General features: G+C 40.4%; 1 protein-coding gene across 2 annotated transcripts; it reads left to right on the top strand.

Annotated features, from left to right (window-relative positions):
• The first annotated feature begins 3,041 nt into the window (after positions 1-3,041).
• canx (calnexin) lies at positions 3,042-19,881 on the top strand. Of its 2 annotated transcripts, XM_084718520.1 has the most exons (16): positions 3,042-3,187; positions 11,054-11,260; positions 11,826-11,899; positions 13,082-13,140; positions 13,253-13,394; positions 13,505-13,586; positions 13,767-13,959; positions 14,066-14,255; positions 15,163-15,276; positions 15,390-15,546; positions 15,665-15,880; positions 16,787-16,906; positions 17,114-17,209; positions 18,298-18,445; positions 18,523-18,617; positions 19,766-19,881. In XM_084718520.1, the coding sequence occupies exons 2-16, from the start codon at positions 11,057-11,059 to the stop codon at positions 19,823-19,825; spliced, it is 1,950 nt and encodes a 649-aa protein (XP_084574646.1). In that variant the 5' UTR covers positions 3,042-3,187; positions 11,054-11,056; the 3' UTR covers positions 19,826-19,881. The 2 variants fall into 2 exon arrangements, with proteins under 2 accessions (XP_084574646.1, XP_084574644.1); XM_084718518.1 differs by lacking the exon at positions 17,114-17,209.
• The last annotated feature ends 3,088 nt before the right edge of the window (positions 19,882-22,969 follow it).

Here is a 22,969-nt window from a genome sequence, read left to right as displayed (position 1 = left end):
GTTGGTGCAACGCAGCCTGGTTTCTTTGTTAGTACAGAACATATTTTATATTACTTTTTATTTCTATATAGATAAATATGTAAATGTATTCCTTAATTCCTTGTGCAGGAAGGAGCTGCTTCACATTGAAATATTATCAGTTTCATGCTGTTAAAACATGAAAACTCTGGTTTTAGGTGACTTTCACATCTTAAAAACAAATCCATCGAGTTCTCTGTTATTCAGGTGCACCAATTATTAATTCAAGGGAACAAACTAAGTCAATCAGGAGAACAAAATTACTAATTTAAAGGAGCGATTTAAAAAACATTTCCTCCAACACCTCGCAGTCTCGTCTGTCACCGCTGGACTTCATCCAGTCGACGGTTCAGATGGAAAACTGAGCGAACAGATTTTTCTGATTTTTGCATCTTCAAGCTTCAGGAAACATCTCGACTTTTCATTTCTGTTCTTTAATTTTTTTCTGTTCTTTGTAAGATGCACTGGAATGCATTGCTATAATCTTGTGTTTGTCTTTTGTATCCTTTAGATAAACTCTATTTAAATGATCTTAAACTTCTATCCAATCTGTGAATTGTAATAAAGACAGAAATTTAAATGATGTTTGTGGATAAAAGTTTGATGATTTGGGTCAGTTTTTTTGGGGGCAGATTTCATCGGCTTCATCAAGAGAAAATGATGAAACATCACTTCACTGGTGAGAAGCAGACTAATGTCAGGAAAGCTGTGGCTTTTACTCCAATTTCATGCAGAAAAAAGTGAGGTGACAGGAAATAGCTGGTGACCCTAAAAACTGAGCTCTCCACAATAAAAGCCTTCAGTTTCACACGTGTAAAATTAAGTGAGACTAAAGTAAAATTAAGCGTTTAAGTAAACAGATACAGAGAAAATCTGTGTACAAATGGAACCAGAGTGAAGTTGATTCATACAGACATTTCAGGGGGACGCTGATATCAATCCTTCATCACAGTGAATTAAAGGAATAAAAAGAGCCTGTTGTTGAGTCCTTCTGATGAGACGTTGGTCACATGGACGAAGATCACATGACCCTCACAGATCTGCACTGACATGCTGCCTGAGAGAATTAAAGGAGTAGTTCAACATGTTTGGAAATACCAGCTCCATCTCTTCAGTCTGCGTACAAATAACGCGACTTTAGACGTTAGTTTCGGATTATGAGCCGATGATACGCCAGTCCCTCCTGTTAACTTCTGTGGAGAGTTTTTGGAAAGTTTTTTTTTTTTTTTTTTCAAGAGAAAAAGGAACAAAGAAAAAATGAGCGTATTTTCACAAACTTGAGCAAATTAGATTTAAAGGAATCACAATTTGGCCGTACAACTAATCTATAAGAAGAAAATAGGAAAAAAATCTTCTGTGGAGAGCAGACGTGTCCAAACACATAAAAGAGTCAGGTGACGTAGAATAAAGACGGTTCATGTCGGGACTGTTGGACGAGTCAAACTAACTCAGGACCTCAGCAGGAGAGCAAAGTTCATGTCTCGAGTAAAACCAAAAAGGTTTGGACGTGTCAATCATTTTTCAAACCCAGTTAAGACGAAACCACGCCCACTTCCACATTACGCAGCATATGATAGCCAATCAGAGTCCAGTTTTCATCTGCTGTTGTATACTGTCACTGCTTTCGTCCTGTGGAAGTGGGCGTGGTTTCATCCAAACTGGGCACAAAAAACAACAGTCATGGTTTGAGCTTGTTTTATCTGCATGTTAATGGACGTAATGTATTTAACTTCCATCACATTACATAACTTAATATACTTATTTTAGACCAAAACATGACTTTTCCTCAACCAAACCAAACTGTGACTGTTTTCATGGTAACCAGCTGTTCTCGTGAACTAGACTGAGTTCATTAGAGTCTGTGGTCGGATCAATTTCTTCTTCAGTAACATTCTGAGGAAACACTCCATAGATTTTCATTTGTTACACAGATCATACCCAATTATATCTATCAATCAGTATCGATCAAGCCAGATGACACCAATCGGTCAGCTCAGTGGTTCCCAAACTGAGGGGTGGGCCCCCCTGAGGGGGCACAGGGTCCACAGGAGGGGGCTCAGATGACCAGGGGGGTAACAGAGAGTGAAAGAAAGTTAACTGAATATGATTTATGTTGAGAAAATACACAAACAAGAGCAAACAACAACAAACGCAACAATTTATTGATTATTTATGGCCTTTGAAATTAATCACCAAATATTTTGATGATCAAATAATTTCTTTTTTTGTCATTTCTTAAGAAGAATATCAAAATTATAGAGAGATGACGTCCTCAGATGTCTTTTTTTGTCCACAACTCAAAGATATTCAGTTTACTGAGAGAGGAGTGAAGAAACCAGAAAATATTCACATTTAAGAAGCTGAAATCAGAGAATTTGGAGTTTTTTTTAAATTGAAAAATGACTAAATCTGTTTAATCAATTATCAAAATATTTGGCAATTAATTCAATAATTGCTTCACAATTAATCAATTACTTGTTGCAACTCTAAATAACAAAATCCTTGATCAATCAAGTAGTTATTTGGTCTATGAAATGTCAAACAATGTTCAAAAATGTAAAAAAAAAAAAAAAAAAGGAAAAAAAAGTGCTTTATATAGTACTTAAATACTATAATTTACCTTCTTTCTTGTGACTAAATATTAAGTTGACTAAATATTAAGTTAACAAAATAAAGATGTAAAAAAAAAGAAGTATCCTCATTATTTTAATAAGATAAGATCAGATAAACTTTATTGATCCAACACCTGTAATTTACTTTTTACAGTACTTCAAAGATCAGTATTAGAGAACATTAGTGAGTAAAAAAAAAGATAATAATAATAAAAATATTAAATTTTGTAATTACACTTTTTTACTCTACTGTAATAAAATCTCTTTCAATCTCAGTCATTAAGCCTTTTCGTCATCCTCACTACAGCCAATGAGCGCACACTTCCCCTGACAGCTGGACCAATCACCGCTGTCCACGAGGTTCAGCTCCTGGGGGCGGGCTTTGTCCAGTCCGACCGAGATTCTCCTCCGACCAATCAGCTGTTGACAGTTGACAGGAAACGTCAACTGTTGGCTCTGGATGACCAATCAGCTTCGGGAGGAGGCGGTCTGTACCCTCCAATATCCCACGTGATCCTCCTCAGTGGTTCCCAGGCGGTCACATCGGCGAGCCGGAGGTGAGTAAAGAGACCGACTAATGTGACTTTTTACCGGGGAACACAGCGGGAGGGCGGCGTTTTCTGACAGATGGCGAGTTACTTATCATGTCTGCACTTTAATTATTCAGATAATATTAGTTTTTATACGTTAAAAATGACGCTCGCTGTCTGTAGCGTGCTGTTAGCATCAGGCTGAGTGGCTAACTGAAGCTAATTAACTACAGGTGAATCCAGCTAGCCTGTTAGCTGCTGCCCGGGCCTTTAATGTCATTGAATCGATTTATTTATATCATACATTTATCGATATATTCCAGTGAAAGTGAATATAACTGTATTTGTGTTTGTTCGGAGGAAGCTGCAGTTTTCTGTCTCGGTTCAAACACACTGACAGTTATTTCGTAAGCAGCTAAGCTAAGCTAAGTTAAGCTAAGCTAGCTGTGTGCACCGTGTTCCTAGCGAAGAGAAGAGATTGATCTAATGAGAACACCGTGAAGAACTGCACGAGTTGATGTAAAGGATATAACTATGAGTCAAAATGTGAAGACTACACGATGAAAAGTGAATTAAGTTAAAGTCTAATGAATGAATGAATGAGTGAGTGTCGGGACTCAGTTAGCTCCATCACTACCAACCTGCTGTGTTTTGTAACCAGATATTTTTTTCAAACACGCAGACCGTTATTTAAAATTGTATGAGAGATACTAAACTTTTTAAAGATGACAAAATATGTCAGGTTAAAAAAGGTAACTAATGATTATTTGCAACCTGTCAATTAGTAATCATGATTAATCATTCACTAAAAGACTGGTGGTGATGTTGTCCATACCAAGGTGATGTCTTCATGTCTTTTTTGGCCAGATATTCAGTCAAAGTGAACAATTAAAACAGCTTGATCTGGTTTAAAAACACACACACACACACACCTTTTTGACATACTGGGATTGGTGGGGATGATCAGTTTTACACCACAGTTGTCATTTCCACTTAAAAATGAACAAAAAATCATCATGATCTTAACCAAACAAACATATTGTCTTAAATCTGGAGAACAATATTTTCAGTTCAGGACATCTCTGCAGCTTTCATACTGTCAGAGAGGAGTAAAGAAACCAAAAAATATTTGCATTTAAAAAGCTGACACTTGGATTTTTTTTCCCTTTAACCATTAATCAAATATCAAAATAGTAAGCTAATCATCACAACTCTATAAATCTGGCAAAAGCAGCCAATTCTGAAATTGCAGAAGCTGGAAAGGGAGAGGGTATTTTTGCAGTTAAAGTTTCAGTTTTTATTTTTACTGTAAACATAAGTTCAGCTCAGTGTTGAAGCAAACAGGTACAGAATAATCCTGAGATATTACTTAAATTGATCAAATGTTCTAACTTACAAGCTATTGAGGAAAATTTACTTGTTAACATTGCACCATTTAAAAAGCATCTCTGACACCAACATTTGTTATTTCTCTTAATACTCCACTTTAGTTGAATTTTCTAAATGTTGACACACTGCAGGCTCCTTTTCAGACAAATACAAGAGCCTCAAAATTTAGGGCATAGGAGGTATGAGGGCTGAAAACATCGTCTTAAATGAATTGTTGAAATGATGTCAAATGCCAATCACGGGTTTGCATTTAGCATTTTGTTTCCCATCATCAGTCAGTCTTGATGCACGACACCAGACGTGTTTGAAAAGCTGAGAAAAATGTGAGATCCTGGCAGCGATTCAGAGGTCTGGAAACGGGCCACACCAAAACCACGACTGTGTTCAATCTGTATTAAAAGAACAGAGGAGAGCTGCAGATCCTCACAAGTGACTTTGTGTTGCTTCAGTTACGGTGAAACTTTCAGGGATGTTTGTTTCCTGGCTAAACAAAGTCAGGACCTGGTTTATCTGATGGGGCTTCAATGACTCCACGTGTTGTTTGATTCATGAGCTCATGTTGGGATCCAGTCTCTCGGGTGAAGCTGCCCAGTCTGACCAGTTCAACCTGCTGGTTTCTCTCAGGATTCAGGGCAGAGTGTTGGACTGCCACCCGCTCTGATCTGGAGTCAGTCAGATAGAAACCGGCTCTGCACTTCCTGTCCTCCAGATTAATTTCAGATCACAATTATGAATGAATCATGAAATGAAACCGTGACATCAGAATAGCATGGCCACCATTTCTAGAGCTGCAGTAATTAATCGGCTAAACGATTATTTACTTGCAGCCAACTATTCTGATAATTGATTGAAGCGATTTTTTTTTATTGAAAAAGTCAAGATTCTCTCATTTCAGCTTCTTAAATATGAATATTTTCTATTTTCATTACACCTTTATGACAGTAACTGATTATCTTTGGGTTGTGGATAAAAACAGGACATTTAAGGACGTCATCTTGAGAAACACTGATTGGGATTTTTTCACCGTTTTCTGATATGGTGTGGACTAAAAAACCAGCCGCTTAATCAAGAAAATAATCAGGCTAAACACTCTGAGCTTTCTAAAAGACAACAGTGGTATGAAAACAAATGTTGTATTTTAAACATTAACATCCACAAAAACCCTATCAGGAATTATTACCTCACATTTTATTATTCCACTCCAGAAACATGTATTAGCAGAAAGAGCAGAAAGATTTTTTTTAAATTAAGCAGACAGCAGCATCATGCATCTGTACTTTAAAAACTCAGTCAGTCATGAATGTAATGACGGACAGCAGCTCGTCTCTGTTTCTGTTAGTTTAACCTGTAACCTGCTCGTCCTGTCTGACTGCTGCTGAGTTACCTGAAGCAGGCTGATAAAGGCTCATTCTGCTGTTTAATGAAGTCAGTACGTCTTTAAATGAGCTCCACGCCCAGAAAGGCCTCAAACTTTTTTCCATTCAACAAGATAACAAAATTTTCTTAACTAATGCAAAGCCAGACAAAAAACTCGATGTCAATAAAATGCAGTTGAGTTCAGTGCACAGTCACACATTGTGACTAATATCTCATATTTAGGTTTAGATATAAAAAAAAAAAAGTTTTCAAACACTGAGAAACAGTGAAGCATTAAAACAGTTTTCAGAGTTCATGCAGCTGTTGAGTCGAGTCAGTGATTCATAATGGACACATTGTCCTTCATGCTGTCCAAATATTTTTGTATTTAAATATGTAAGAGTCACATTTGCAGGAGTCACATCACTGATACTGAAGTGGATTTTCCTAAAATAAAGTTTAGAATTAACTACATTTTCACAAGAATCTGACAAACACTGGTGCCAGTTTGTAGATTAATGTGATCATTTCAGTTCAATGGCAGAAAAAATGAAGGTGTTTCTAGTTGTATTTTTTACTTTCTTAGTCTTTTTTTCTGTTTAAAACACAGTAAAATGAATCACATCAGGTTTTAAACTGTTGGTTGTACAAATCCAGACATTTGAAGACGTCGTCTGGGACGTCTTGGAGTCTGTTTTCTTTTCAAACCCAGTTAGAAACCAGTTTGGTTTATCAGACAGTGAATCAGAGGAGCAGCAGATGTCCTGCAGGCTAAACTGACTCTAATATCAGATTAACGATAACTCTGCTGCTGCTGTCCGTCCGGGTGGATAACAGCAACTTCAGCTGGTTCCTTTGAACTGATTAACAGACTGTTATCAGCCAATCAGAGACCCTCTAAAAGCTCATTACTGCTGCAGGACGGAGGAGGACCATGGTGTTGCTCTGCTCTGCTCTCTGCCTCAGAGCTTCTCTGTCATCCAAAAACACATTGATGAACACACACTGTAGTTTATACAGACTCAGTTTCACACACACCATCCTGCTGCCAAAGATACTGACCTGAGCACCAAATGTGGAGTAATCTGCTGCTTAAAATAGTCCCCAACAAATGCACTATAATAAACTACAGTGATAAACATTTACATACTTTGATCAGCTTTAGAAGAATAAAGTTTTGTCATGATACGATATTAAATCAGTTCGTTGGACAACAACACAATTAGTGCTGCACAATTAATCTAAATTTGGTCAAAATTGTAACATGGCTTCCTGCAGTTTTGAGATCACAGGAGGTGCAATATTTGTTAAAGGTGAAATTAGACAGACGTCCTGTCCTACAAATCAGATTCTACAGACTTAAAAAACGTCGTCACTCTGTACAGATTCCTGCAAAAAAACAAAAAAAACATCCCGTGTCATGTTAACATGTTTGTCAATCAAAATAAGAATAATGATGCAAAATTGATCATCACCTCTAATATATCAAATCACATTGCTCAGTCAGAGTAATCACATTTCTCTGATTCCAGCTCATTAAATGTGAATACTTTATGGGTGGATTGTCCTCTATGAGAGCAAACTGAATATCTTTGGGATTTGAGGATGTCATCTTGGATTTTTATCAACATTTTTCAACATTTTCTGACATTTTATGATCCAAACAACTAATTGATTAGTAGAAAAATTATCGCCACACTGATCACTAGCTGAAAAACAGGTCTAAACATGTGAAAACAGGTGGAGCGCACAAACATATGGATTGGAACTGGTCCTTGGTGTCTGCTTCAGTTCTGAGCTGTGGTGGTTTTCTGTTTTGTTTTTTAATGGAGTCGATTCAGTCGCTTAAAGTTTCAAACTAAGCAGCAGCCCAGCAGGTTCAGGGTGGAGTCACATGTGTCTGTGATCTTGTGACATAGCAGTGACGAGTTAACGTTCCGTCATGGACGCCAAGGTTTACTGGCATGAAGAAACATCTCCACGCAGGATGTGATGATATGAAAGAGGAATTTCTTGTTTCATAAAACATAAAACAGACTGCTTCATTCAGGTTATCAGAGAATTTTTTATTTCATGTAAACGGTAACAGTGGCTTCATGACACTTTTTCATGTCCAGTACGATGCCACAACCATGAGTATCTGCTGATACCAGTCCAATACTGCCATTTCCCCTCTCTTCAACAGCTAAGCTGTCAATAATACATTTGAATGGGCCATTTGGTTAACTTATATCTAAAAAACATCACTGTCAACCTGAGAACAAATGTTCTGCTCCAGTGAAGGAAGAAGAACATAGAACATGACTCAGCTGAACAATACTGCTGCTTCTCTTTATTTAAACTTTTCCTCATGCAGAACTTTTAATGGCAATTTAGATCTTTTTTTTTTCACCATTCAGACTTTCAAAATGAAAATAATTTCATCTGTGTTACTTGTGACACTTTTCTCTCTGCAGCATGTTGCTCAAAGTGTAATTAGGCCCAAGTGTTTACGTGACACTTTGAGCTAATGATACCTTTTCCTCTTTTCTGACATCCAGTCTGCTGATTTTGGCCAGTATCAGACTGACTTGTTTGGTCTGTAAAATGTCAGAAAATGGAAAAAAAAAATTTTTTATTCAGTTCCCAGAGTTCAAGGTGACATCTTTAAATGTCTTATCTGAACAACAATCCAAAAATATGACATGTATGATCATATAGCTAATGAATGAATGGAAATTATTAATATTCCTGTCCTTTTTTTCCTTTTTACGTTTGAAATGAAGAAAGTTCAGTAAACCTACACAACAAACTCAACAGGCAAATACTCGAGTAACAAATGAAAAGGAGTAGTATACATGTTTGTTGCTGACCCTCACCCCCATCCCCCCCGGAACGTAAACCAGCAAATATTTGTCATTTTTCATGAAAAAGTCTCAAATGATTAATTACGTATCACAATAGTCTCATTAATTGATTAATTGACTTCTGATATCATTAGTCACAAAAACCCTCACAGGTGACTTTATCTTTTTTAAACATTTCTAAAGGAAATGTCTTGAGTCTCTGTGGCTCTGCACTTAATTCCCTCAGACGCCACGTGGATGCTGTGCAGACGGCTTGATGCTAAGCTAACATGTAGTGATGCTGTTGGTGGTCACACTCATCACTGTGCTGCGAGGCTGTTAGCTACTCATGCTAATCCTGCTGCAGGTTAATCTGATTAGGCCTTCAGTCTGCTGAGTGAGACGAGCTGCAGGTTCACATGAAGACCAGAGACCTGAACACAACCAGAGTTTAATTTGTCTTTATTACACATCAAGAGCAGATCAGAGTTCATTTTAGGGCTGCAACTAACAATTATTCTCATGGTCGATTATTAGTTTCTCAGAGTCCAAGATGACGTCCTCAGATGTCTTGTTTTGTCCACAACTCAAAGATATTCCGTGTCTTGTCAGAGAGGAGGAAAGAGGACGTCATCTTGGACTTCAGGACACACACTGATCCACATTTTGCACCACTTTCTGACATTTTATTGACCAAACAACTATGAATTGATTCATCGAGAAAATAACACAATTAACTAACAATTATGAGACTAATTGTTAGTCGCAGCCCTACAAGACTTTTGATTCTCAATAACCATAAAAATATTGACCCAGCCTTGTATCTTAGTCTGGACATATCTTAGTTTTTGTGATGCATTAATATGTCAGAAAATTTAAATTATTGTTGTCATCAGAAATGGACTTTATATTCTATGTACTGTTCCTGTTGTTTATATTTCCCCTGTTTGTAGTGTTTCCATTTTTATTTTTATATTAATTTGATTAAATGGTTACTTTTTTTAAAATTTCCTCTTGCTTTATTTTTTTATATAACATTTTTTTATTGATGCTTCTTTATATTTCTGCTCTGCACTTTGCTGCTGTAACACCATAACTTTCCCCTCTGTGGGAATAATAAAGGAATATTTTATCCTATGAGCTGATAATAATTTGAAAAATGAGAAATGTGGGGTTTTGACAGCAGGTCCTGATGATGCCAAACCAGTTTTAAATAAGAACCAACAGGTCCCAGGTCAGCTGTATCAGAGCAGCAGGATGTACACATGTTACATTCATGTTTGACAACTGTTGTCGGTCCCTGCTGCATTTTAGAAACGTCACAAGCTCTCAGTGGATCTGTCTGCTAACAGCTGCTCACACACACACACACACACACACACACACACGCACACACACACACGCACGCACGCACACACACACACACTGTATCAGGTCCCTCCATCATTAACACACTCTACAGGTTGTTAACCTGCGTCGCCCTGGCGCCAATCCATCGCCATGGTTACCAAACAGCACCCACAGGACGTGCCACCTCAGCTCCGTTAACTTTAATGAGATTACATCCTGTGGGATTACTGCAGCACCCCACAACACACACACACACACAGACAGACACACACACACACACACACACACACACACACACACACACACACACACACACACAGGGAGGGTTGGTCGTGTTCAGATTTATTGACCTGCTGCAGTTTTACACACACACTTACTTCCTGTGTTTAAAGGGAAATAAAATAGAGATGCAAATGATTAATCAAATAATCGATTAAATGAATCTTTTTTGATAATTGATTAATCATCAATCGAGTCATTTTTTAAATTTAAAAAAAGTCCAGATTCTTTGATTTCAGCTTTTTAAATGTGAGTATTTTCTGGTTTCTGAGCCTTTCATCTTGGCATTTACTTTTTTGACATTTTATGGCCCAAAGAATAAATTGATTAATCTAGAAAATGATAGACACAATAATTGCTGAGAATAATCATTACAGGAAAGACTTGAGAAATATATGGTCAAAACATGTGGAGCACACAGATGTATGTCAGAGTATTGACAGATTATGTAATCATGTAATCCATTCTGATATTCCTACTTTCTACTCTACTTATTTTGCTTTTATTTCAAAATAAGAGTGCAGTGTTATTGATCCAGGATGAACAAACTGATCGTCGAACTGCTCTCAAAGAACCAAATTCAGGATTATTTTAGCCTGAAAACATCCCGTTAGACCAAAATACATTTGAAGACCAGTGAAAACAGACAGCTGGACCAGATGTGCTCACTCTCTCCTCCTCTTCCTCTCTGCAGACTATGGATCAGAGGGTCAGGCTGTTTGTTCTTCTGGCGGCGGTGGGGCTCCTCTGCCTCAGTTTGGCCCCTGTCTCTCGGGCTGAGGACCCAGATGACGACATGGACGTGGAGGACGAGGTGGATCTGAGTATGGCTGGAGCTGAGGAGGAGGAGGACATGACGGATGAAGCTCCGCCTGCTCCAAAAACTCCCGCTGCACCAAAGGTAAGATGATAACTTCTGAGGAAAGTGCTCTGATCGATCACCCAGCACCATCAATACGGGCTGATATTTGATGAGTATAGTTTGATCAGAGGTCTGTCTGCCACACTGATGGCTCAATGTTTGCACCAAAAAAAAAAGAAAATGATGATGTGACCTTCTGATCCACTGACCCGCATTCACACTGAAACCACAACGAACACAACATTTAACCTGGTTCAGTATTTTCTAACTAGAATAATTCAGTCTAACATGCTTTAATATTACTTCTTAATTGAATGCAGGATAAACATCAATAGTAAATAATTCAGTTTTGTAAAAATGAAGTTACAGGAAGTAAATGTAACAGAAGACCAAAGAGGTGACCTGCAGTTTTAGTTGTGACTGTTTGATGGTTTAACACCAGTGGACTCCAGTTTGATTTAAATCCCTCCAAACCAAAAGTAAACACACACACAACGTAACCTGATCAGGATCAATATTCAGATTTGGTGCGACAGCAGCAGTTCTGTTGTCTGAGGTTTCATCGTTAACACTTCTTTGTCTCCGTCTTCTTCTCTGCGTCCAGGTGACCTACAAGGCTCCAGAGCCGATGGGGGAACATTATATCGCAGAGTCTTTTGACCGGGGGACACTTGACGGGTGAGCACACGGTTATTTACATCTGCACCATCACATCATCAGCAGACAGTTTGGTCTGGATGAATTAGTCTCAGAGGCTGTTACCAGGCAACAAGAACATGATGCTGTACATGACCAACTCTGGACTGTTGATAAGCTGTTTAAATACAGATTGTTAAAGTTTTTTTGCCGTTAGATTGAGGTTTTCAAAGGGGGCAGATATTCAGGGATCGATGGCAGAATAAAGGACTGACTTTAGATCAGATTTTGGGCGAAATTCCATCAACTGCTGTTGTAGTGTTGTAGTCAGCTGTCGATCAGACATGAAGAGGATGAACACAGTGGTTTAGTTTTGAGGATGGATGCTGGAGAGGAGAGTGGCTTTATGTGATTGATTATTTATTGATGGATTAGTTTAAAAGAGGTACAACTAGATAAACGTGCTGTTGATCTTGGAAAGACTGTTGAACATTTATTTTGTTTTTGGCGTTTCTTTCATGCATGTTTTATTATTTTTTATAAAGTTCTAAATAAGCAAATCAAATAAACGTAGGGCTTGAAAAATTAATTGAAAGATGATTAAAATTTAAGGAAGAGCTGCTGCAGGAGTAAATTAATAAATGAAATATTGTGATGCTGCAGAGATGTCCTGGCCTGCACATCATCAGCTACAGACCGTTCAGTACAGATCCCTGCAGAAATCACACCCTGATCATTTTCATGTTTTTCAGTGAAGAAAAATGAATCATGATGAAAAAAATAATTATTTCCTCTAATATCACAAATCACATTGCAGTTGCAACATCGAAGTATTAGACATGTTTTTCAAAATTGTTCAGCCTCATGTAAAAGTACATCTTATTTTTTTTTTAATTAAAGTACATCTTTGAAGCAGAACACGCCAAATGATCAGAAATGTTTTTGTACCACCTGTTTGATCAAAGTATCCCAGCATGCATTTTGCACCAACAGCAGTGACGGCAGATAATATGAGGGAGACTCAAAGCTGTTGAATGTGACCAGATTTAGTTTTAGGGTTTTCTTAAATTTGTCCCAGATTAACTGTTAAGATTTTGAGGATGAAGATGAAGGTTTATCAAATGAATATGGAGTAAAACTTTATGGATGTGAGACCTGCTGGCTGAGTTCTCTCTCTCTGATCAGGTGTGTTGGTAACATAACTTCCTGTCTGTCTGGTTTCAGCTGGGTGCTGTCCAGCGCCAAGAAGGAGGACGCTGATGAAGAGATCGCAAAGTATGATGGTACGTACTCATCTTCAACGTTTAAATCTTCGTATGTACTTGGTTTAATTTAGGTTGTAGTGTTTCTTCTCCTGGTTGTAGTTCTTGGTGATGATGATGATGATATAAACAGGTAAATGGGAAGTGGAGGAGATGAAGGACAGTAAGCTGCCTGGAGACAAAGGTCTGGTCCTGAAGTCTCGAGCCAAACATCACGCCATCTCCGCCCAGCTGCTGCGACCTTTCACCTTCGACACCAAACCACTCATCATCCAGTAAGAACAACTTTGATTTTTTTTTACATCAGATCTTCTCCTCAGTGGTCGTTCACCTGTCAGACGTCTTCATCGCTCTCTTCTCTCTCTCTCTCTCTCTCTCTGTTCAGGTACGAGGTGAACTTCCAGGCAGGTATCGACTGTGGCGGCGCCTACGTCAAGCTGCTGAGTCAGACTCCTGACCTCGACCTGGTCAGTTTAACTCATTACACACACACACTCCCCACATATACTGACTGGTGTAGATTTGAGTTTCCAGAGGCTTTAATGTTTAAAATGTTTGAGTCTGATCTAATGAATAAATTTTAAAAAAGTCAAAAAAAAAACAACTCATAACTAACTTTAAATTATTGTGTGTTTGTGTTTCTGTAGAACCAGTTTGTGGATAAAACTCCGTACACCATCATGTTTGGACCCGACAAATGTGGAGAAGATTACAAACTGCACTTCATCTTCAGACACAAAAACCCCAAAACTGGAGAGTTCGAAGAGAAACATGCCAAGAAACCCGACGCTGACCTCAGGACCTACTTCACTGACAAGAAGACGCACCTGTACACACTGGGTAAGACACACACACACACACACACCTGTACACAGCTAACTAAGACACACACATTAGTGACAGTCCATGTGTGTAACTGTGTGCGTCTCTGTGTGTCGCCCCCCAGTGGTGAACCCTGACAACACCTTCGAGGTGCTGGTGGATCAGACGGTGGTGAACAGCGGCAGCCTGCTGACAGACATGACCCCCCCGGTCAACCCCCCCGCTGAGATCGAGGACCCCGATGACCAGAAGCCTGAGGACTGGGACGAGAGGCCCAAGATCCAGGATCCCACCGCCACCAAGCCCGAAGACTGGTCAGTACACACAGCTGGTTACCGTGGAAACAAAGAGGAAATTCAGTAACTGAGAGCTGCTAGTTGACAACAAGATACCTGCTGAACACAGCGGGCCTACACATCATTTAAAACACCAAAGGCGTCTCAGCTGGTGGATTCGCTGGATACCACGCTCAATTGACCCTTCACAAAGCCTCGCCTCCACACAGCAACCGTCCAGTCATAGCAACCGTAACTAGGGCTGTCAAGCTTTCCATTTCTCTCCGTGCTGAAGGTGAGCAGGAGGCTCTGAGAACAGAGACACTCAGTGTTTCAGCAGCAGCAGGTTATCGTCCCTGTCTGTGCTGAACGTGATCACGTTGCTCCAGTCGAGTGATTATATACCAGTTTATTCTCACAGTCTACAGTCAACATTATTTCCATTTCCTAGATTAAAACTCTGACAGATGACCAACTTTGCTGATTAAAAACATCTGGGGTTGCGTCTGCAGTACGTGCTGGGCGAGAGGGGGCTGCTGCCCCAGCTGGTGGTGGGCTGCTGCATAACACCTTAGAGGCAACAGTTAACTGACATTGTGCATGAATGAAATATTAATTAATAAAGTAAAATCAAAACATCCCCAACTCAAAGGCAGTTACGGGTTGAAAGCTCCAGAAACGGCTAGTAAGTGAACCTTGAGCTTGGAGACATCATCTGCTGCAGCTTTTCATGGAAAACGTCACCGAAGTTAATCGGGTTCAGAAGACAGAAGAGAATATTTTATCCAGCGTGTTTCATTATTGACGCTCAGCTGTTATTAACACTTTATTTCTTCATGCATTAATCAGTATTTCTGTGTGTGTGTGTGTGTGTGTGTGTGTCTGTGTGTGTGTGTGTGTGTGTGTGTCTGTCTGTCTGTCTGTCTGTCTGTCTGTCTGTCTGCAGGGACGAGGACGCTCCCGCACAGATTCCAGATGAAGACGCAGTGAAACCCGACGGCTGGTTAGACGATGAGCCCGAGTACATCGGAGACCCTGACGCCATCAAACCTGAAGACTGGTGAGTTACATCATGTTGAAGTCCACCTCTGATTGGCTGATGAAAAGCCCAAGCCCAATCGCTGCTCATCTGTCTCGCTTTGGTAACGTCTCCGTTTCCCTCCTGTCTGTCAGGGACGAGGACATGGACGGCGAGTGGGAGGCTCCTCAGGTCCCTAACCCCGCTTGCGAGGCTGCCCCCGGCTGCGGCGCTTGGAAACGACCAGTGATTGACAACCCCAACTACAAGGGCAAGTGGAAGCCCCCCATGATCGACAACCCCAACTACCAGGTGAGTCTAAGCCCCGCCCACATTCAGACTCTCAGATGCAGCCATGATTGGATTGGAAAACCACAAAATTATCTTGAACTTGTGCCGGATCCTCACCGCTGCCCGTTCGTGTTCTCAGGGCGTCTGGAAGCCGAGGAAGATCCCCAACCCGGCGTTCTTCGAAGACCTGAACCCGTTCAGGATGAGTCCGTTCAGCGCCGTAGGACTCGAGCTCTGGTCCATGACCTCTGACATCTTCTTCGACAACTTCTTCATCACAGATGACCGCAACACTGCTGACCGCTGGGCCAACGACGGCTGGGGGCTGAAGAAGGCTGCGGAGGGCGCCGCTGAGGTGAGTGCAGGACGGAAACGGCTTCATGATTTACTTTGAAAAAGAGTCTTTACATTCAGACTGAGGCAGCCAAATCTTTTAAACCAATAAAATAGAAGAAATATGTGTGAAAGTAGCATTGAAGGAAGAAATAAAGAAAAATAGAATTCAAGTTTCAGGTTTGATTCCTGCACAGCTTGGCAGAATGTGGGAGCAAGAAATTAATTTAATTTAGACTTTTTGATGACGAGTTGGACATAAAAATGACTGTGAATTAAAATTTACTATAGATTAATTACTTAATTATACTCATTAAAATTTTATTTTAACACAAAGATTAATTTAAATTAAAGCAATATATAATATATAAAAAAAAATAAAAATCTATTTTTTTATAATCAAAATGTATAAAAACATTTAATTTAAAACATTTTTGTATCACAATTTATGTTAAAAATGTTTTTAATTAACCAGTGACTCTAAGATGACACATGACACACACACACACACACACACACACACACACACACACACACACACACACACAGACTGAACGAGTGATGTTGATGAAATGAAACTTCAAACAGTTTCAGTTCAACGGTCATCAGATATTCCTGGTCTGATGCTTCCCGTCGTTCAGAAAATCAGGTGAAGACTTTTTAAAGTTTTTCCTTACAGTGATGTAACCTGTGCTGCTTTGAACCCGAGTGACCTCAGTGATGATGTAATCCTCTGGAGGACGCGGCGTCTCTCGGCATGAGACACTAATAGATCAGTAACCATCAGAGAGACAGACAGACGCTTCAGTCTGTGACACAAACTGCAGGAGTGTGAAAGACGAGGCAGGGAAAACACCTGTTGCATTATGGGAAATGTAGGGCTGGAAATGGTTCACTTTTTGACTTGGTGTTGATGTTGATGTTGCAGCCTGATCTGGTGACTCAGATGTTGGATGCTGCAAAGGAGCGTCCGTGGCTCTGGGTCGTCTACGTCCTCACTGTGGCGTTACCACTCGTTCTCATCGTCGTCTTCTGCTGCACCGGCAAGGTAACACACACAAACACAAACACAAACACACACACACTCTGTCCTGTTAGCTGATGTTTGTTCTTTGAGGGAAATGCAGTGAAGTTAAAGTTCAGAGCTCCTGATGTCTGGCTTATATCTGAATCCTCCTGCTGCTGCTGTCAGTGCTGATGTCCCTGTGTGTGTGTGCGTGTGCGTGTGTGTGCATGTGTGTGTGACTGTCCACAGAGGTCGTCAGGATCAGATCAGGGTCAGTTGAGTCTCACCAGCTTACAGGAAGAGTTTCAGGAAGTCGGACTACCAAACCGCCGCTCCTCAGGCCTGGTGACTGACCGCTGCTGTCGTTAGCGTAGCTTCATGTCTGAGTGTTTGTTCTGCTGTGCTGTTGGTGCCAGTTGGCCAGTCGTGTTCCTGTGGTACTGTAGTGTAGAACAGTGGTTCCCAAACTGGGGGGGGGGGGTGAAACTTTATTTCACTATCTGGTAGGAAGCAGATATTTAGATAATGATAATAAAGGTTATATGTATGACAACGAGCCTCGTGTTTCCGGAGGAAGTCTGAATCCTGCAGCGCCCCACAGTGGTTGAAGGAAGCCATGAACAGTCCAACAGCATCAACTGACTAAAGTTCAGTTTCAGCCTCAGGTCACCTTACACTTAATAATAATAATAATCATCAGATCGATAAGAAGAATTGATAATGCCATTGGTATCAATAAAATCTTCAGCTTCTGAAAGGGTGGGCGATGCAAAAAAAAGTCTGGGAGCCACTGGTGTGGACTGTGATCTGCGTTTGTGTCTGCAACAAACCAACATTTAGGTTCTTAAAAAAGAAAAGATGAATGAAGCTCGAACAAAATGTTTTTTCTGTCTGAAAACATGAAACATGTCAAAGTAAAGAACACATCTGACAGTTTCATACACCTGATTATTCTGTGTGTTGGACAATCAGTGAATTTTGTCAAAAATGTTGGCACTTGCTGGCTGCTTTAAAAAAAACAAACATTCTATAAATGAATCTCACTGTGGAAACCAAAATGTAATCAACACATGCTCCTTTTTATTTCATAAAAAGAATAAAAAGCCTGGTACCTGGTGCAGCCAAAACTGAGAGAGCTGAAACTGTTTTCAGAGAACCGATCGATCCAGAACAGCTGCTGACTGTAGTCACTGTCGTCAGGAAACTGCAGGTTGATTGGTCAGATGTGTTTGTGTGGGAAGCGAATCTTAAGAAAAATAAGTCACGATACCACTCAGTGAAATATTAGTATTGTTTTTATTAATGAGGTGCAAATGAATCATGTGAATGAAAACTGAAGGTGTGGTGTGAAACGTCGTCCTGACAGCGGCGTCGGTGTGAGCAGAGGTCGAGTTTCAGGAGTTAAACTGACATGGTTCCTGTTTGTCGTGCAGAAGAAGAGCCCAGCGGCGACGCCGGCAGCAGAGTACAAGAAGACAGACGAACCTCAGCCTGACGTGAAGGAGGAAGAGGAAGAGGCTGCAGAGGAGGAGGAGGAGGAGGAAGAGGAGAAGGCTGAAGAGGCAGAGAAGAGCAGCCCAGGTAGCTTCAGCGTCCAGACTTTTTGTTGTCTCTTCTGCTGTCCGTGTCCGTCTGACCAAAATGTTTGTTTGTTTTAGCTGCAGAAGAGAAGAGCGATGAAGAGGAAAGTCCTGCAGACAAAGAGGAAGAGGAGGCAGAGAAGGACGAAGACAAGGAGGACACAGGAGACGAGGTAAGGAGACAGTTTTTGTCTTTTTTTTCTGCAGTGCAATGCTGCGTTCTGGTGCTTTTCCTCCGTCTCTTGTGATAGAGAATGATTTCCTGTCTCATCAGTGTGTGAAGGATCACAGTCAACTTCAGTGTAATATTACATTATTACACACTTCATGAGTAACATCCAATCAACACTGACAGAGAAACAGAGCTGCTGCACTGCATCGTAGAAAATACAAAAAACATCACAATCTGACGTTTCCATGACGACAAACATGTCCAGTGTCCAAGTGTCACCTCTGAAGACAAACAAAGTCTCAACCTGCAGGATTTCATTCAGTGGAGGCGTTTAAAAAAAAAAAAGATTCTGATGCTAAAACACTGAAGACCTGAAGTCCTCGCAGACAAACATCAGGTCTGGTTCATGTTCTGTGTTTACTAGAACCAACACAGTTCATTTTAGGGTCAAGAGAACATGAACAGTCCAACAGCATCAGTGTCAGCCTCAGGTCACCTTACACTTCATAATAATAATCATCAGATCGATAAGAAGAATTTTAGGGTCAAGAGAAGATGCAAAAGTTGACCTCTTTTTTTCATCATTTTCTTTTGTGTTGAACAATTAAAAACCTTCAGCTGCAGTTTTCTTCGCGTGCCGTACACATGGATTAAATCATAAATCATTCCATAAATAAAAGTGCACACACTTTTATTTAAACTTTTGTTTTAGTCATTTTTGTTGTGAAGCCTTTTCTTTTTCTCTTCTGCTCACTTTAGTAAATGAAAATCTTCATTGAGAAACTAAATTGGACTTAAATAAAATAAAAAATATATCAAATAAAAAGTGTCAGAAGTTTGGAGCTTTGATACCATGAAGGAGAACTAAAGAGAAATCAAATCAGATGCAGGATTTAACTTCCTATTGACGAGTTAAAATATGAATTTATTTAGGTATCTTTGCAGATTTATGGATACTTGAGAAGTTCTTTTCTTTTTAGTGGAAAATATTTTTTTCAAAAATACTTGAAATCACAAGTTTTGTTTGTTTGTTTTTCTCAGCTGCTCATGAAGATTATTTTATGTTTTCGAGGACAGAACTGTAACATTCCTGTTTTTTTCTGTCTGAATAAATGGAACCTTCATGGTTCTCTCATGTTCTCTGTGCAGAAGTTGGAAGATGATGTTCTTCGGAGATCTCCCAGGAACAGGAAGGTCAGAAGAGACTGATCTCTGAATCCACAGCCCTGACCTCACCCCCCCCCCACCACCGCCACCACCACACCTCCCTCCCTCCTCCTCTTCCTCTTCCTCCTCTGCTCCTCCTCCTCTGCTCCGAGGTGACGACGCCTCAGTGGAACCCGTCTGAAGCAGTGAAGCCGACAGGAAACTAATCAAGACCTCCAATATGGACGCCTGATGATGATGATGATGATGATGATGATGATTCCAGTATGAACAGGACTGAGTTAGTGTGATTTAAAGGATTTTTGTTTATGAAAGAGATTAACTGAGATTAACTAAAACTTCCTGCATCATTCCTTAACACCTGAGCAGACTCGAACCCACGGGGATCAACTTGTCCCGTCCCGTCCGACGCACCGCCCACTGCTCGCCACCCAGCGCCACCCACCTGCTGATTAGCCCTCAGCAACATGCTAATTAGTCTCCTGACAGACGGATGTTTGGCTCTCAAGTTAGTGCTGAGGTACCATGATGCTGCTTGGGCTGCTAACACACTGCTAATTAGCCTGCTAATTAAACCATGAGCAGTTAGCATGCTCCTACAGATAGGCAGGGAGTTAGCCTGCTACAAGTCTTGTTAAATAGCCTGCTGCTAACAACAGTAAGGATAACCAGACAAATGGTTAAGAAAATGAAACAAAGTCTCACTAATTAGTCTGTTCAACAGCAGATAAGTTAGCTATCAACAGTCATTAGCTAGCCAACCATCAGGAAGTAGCCATCTTCTTGCTTGGGCTACCAATGGCTACCACTCTCAAGGTACTAATTAGGCTAACAGTCATCAGAACTATCTAACAAACTGTCAGAATTAATCAACCAGAAGTCTTGCCAGTTAGCCTGCTAACAAGCTGCTAATTAGCACAAAGATAATGTGATTAACTTTCCAGCAACTGGCTATTTAGCCAGGCTATCAACTAGCAACGCACACATTTTTCTGAGTATTTAAATTTATTATCCTACAGACGGTCAGGGAATTAGCTCACCAAAAGTGTTGCTAATTAGCTTATGAGCAGCTTGGTTGTAATTTGGCTAGTTGTACTACATTTTAAAACTTTCGTCATCCTACTTGGACTACAATCAGACTGCTTGTTAGCAGAACAGCAGGCTGCTAACAGACCCACAAATAATAGAATTTACTTACCAACAACTAGCTAATTAGCCTGCTAAAAGCTAATTCATGTACTAACAGTTGGCTTGTTAGCTTTGCAAGGTTTAACACAGCATGCTAATACTTTAAAACATAACAAGGGAACACTCCAGCTGACACAACTTTTCTTTTTTATGTCTTGTCTTGTTTAGTTGTTTGGTCTAAAGCTGTTAGCTCCATGTCAGCTGCACATTAGCTCCATGTGAAACACTCAGCGCTCGTGTTTTTCTCCCCTGAACGAGTCTCCTCAGTATTTCTGCCATGTGTTTTTGTCCTGATGACAGCAGGAAGGTCAGAGGTCAGCAGGTCAAACTGTTGTTCAGTGTGTTTGAGCTGATTTAACCGTAAATGTATTCGTCAGTTAAAGGTGAGTGACAGGTGTTTGTTACCTGGCACTGAGGTCAGTCTTGTCGCCATGACGATGGTGACGGGCAGCAGATGAGCTTCTGACACCAGAAGCCTGCTGACAGCACAGGAAAACCTCGCATCTCCAGTCGTGTTTTGTTGTATTTTTAATCCAGAAACTTGTGCATTCATCAGCTCGTCTTTCCTTTGTGAGGTTTCAGTCCAAACAAACACGGTTGCAGCTCGTGTCACTCCTTAGTTCCTCCCGTCCAATTAAAGTGTGTTTTCAGATTTTTTTGTCCCCGAGTGTTGCCTCACAGGCAGACACATTCTCTGCTCCTTCAGTCGGTAAAACGAGCCGCAGTCGTCTTTGTTTGGATCTGAAAGTGGTCGTGTCAGCAGGTGGACAGACACCCAGTCCCTCTTTCATCAACCCCATATGAAAAGAAAAAGGCACTAAGGGAAAAACTCAGGCGCTTAACTCTCACACCTGTCCATCTGCAGCACCACGTCACCTCCACCAATCAGATGCGAGTTTAGCCCCATGTTTAAAAGAGATGGCACTTCAGCGGTTAAGTTTGTTCTGAACCTTTGAAATTTCTGTTTTGACAAGTCAAGGTTCACTTCCAGAGCTTTCAGCCACAACTTTTGGTCTTCATTGAGGGATCAGAAGCTCATCCAATCAGTTGTTACCTCCTGATGAAGACCGACAGCTGCAGCTGAGTAAGGTGGACCTTGAGTTGAGACAAAACAGAAACTCCCCGTTAAGAAAGTGAAACAGATTTTTAACACATCAAACCCAGTTTTGATTCTACAGTTACTGTTTATATATTTATTAGCATCACAATTTGTGCACAAACGTCACATCTTACGGATTAGAACTGAAACTGGTTTAGTTGTCATCAGAAATGCACGTCAGGGTTTTAGGACATTTTTGTTGACTGCTGAGATGTTCAGAATGAAGCTGACGGCTTTATTTTGTGAAGCAAAATTTCAAAAACTCTTTCATCTTCTCATTTTTCCCTCCTGCGTTGCCTTAATTCTCTTCTGTAGAAGTTTTTGCTCTCTGTTCAGCAGAAAGCCAACGTGGACATGAATAATGTTGTCTTTTTGTTTCTAAGTTCTCTCTGTTGTCTGTCTGTCCGTTCATCCGACACTTTAATCCCGAACAAAATATCTCGATTTACTGACCGGCCTGACAACAGTGATGTCACTGACCTTCTGACCTCTCCTCTAGCGCCTCCATCAGGACAAAACCTCCACTTTTCTCTCCACTAAAACTCTCCGACTGATTTTCTGATCATCAGAAAAATAACTTTTCTTGTTGAGATGCCAACTTTTAGTTCTGTGGGTTTTTTAATTCATCATGAAATCATCTGAGGATTATTTCCCAGAAGGAACCAGATGAAAACATGAAGAAGATGTTGTGTAAAGACTTTGAGAGTGAGCGCGTGCGCTCCGTGGCGTCAGTGTACAGTTTAAAATCTGAAATAAAACAGCTGAACGTGTGAAAAAGAGAAATAAGACGATTCCGTCTGCCTGTAGATGTGTCTGTTTGTGTCCTCGTTGTATCAAACTTCAGTTTTCCAGACGGTTAAACTTCTTCGTCTGTTTTCTGTCAGCTCTTCCCACCGATC

Source organism: Lutjanus erythropterus, chromosome 5, assembly GCF_056507025.1.
Source record: "Lutjanus erythropterus isolate fLutEry1 chromosome 5, fLutEry1.hap2, whole genome shotgun sequence".
In the NCBI taxonomy this organism is placed as follows: Eukaryota; Metazoa; Chordata; class Actinopteri; order Lutjaniformes; family Lutjanidae; genus Lutjanus; species Lutjanus erythropterus.
The sequence above is the reverse complement of the archived record's forward strand: the minus strand, read 5'-3'. Positions and strand labels throughout refer to the sequence as shown.

What these genes read in the sequence shown, in the direction of transcription:
- canx (XM_084718520.1), top strand. Translation starts at nt 11,057, where the DNA reads ATGGATCAGAGGGTCAGGCTGTTTGTTCTTCTGGCGGCGGTGGGGCTC. An exon ending in GCCATCAAACCTGAAGACTG is followed by an intron (nt 15,277 to 15,389) that starts GTGAGTTACATC and finishes CCTGTCTGTCAG; the next exon opens with GGACGAGGACATGGACGGCG. An exon ending in ACCGCCGCTCCTCAGGCCTG is followed by an intron (nt 17,210 to 18,297) that starts GTGACTGACCGC and finishes TTTGTCGTGCAG; the next exon opens with AAGAAGAGCCCAGCGGCGAC.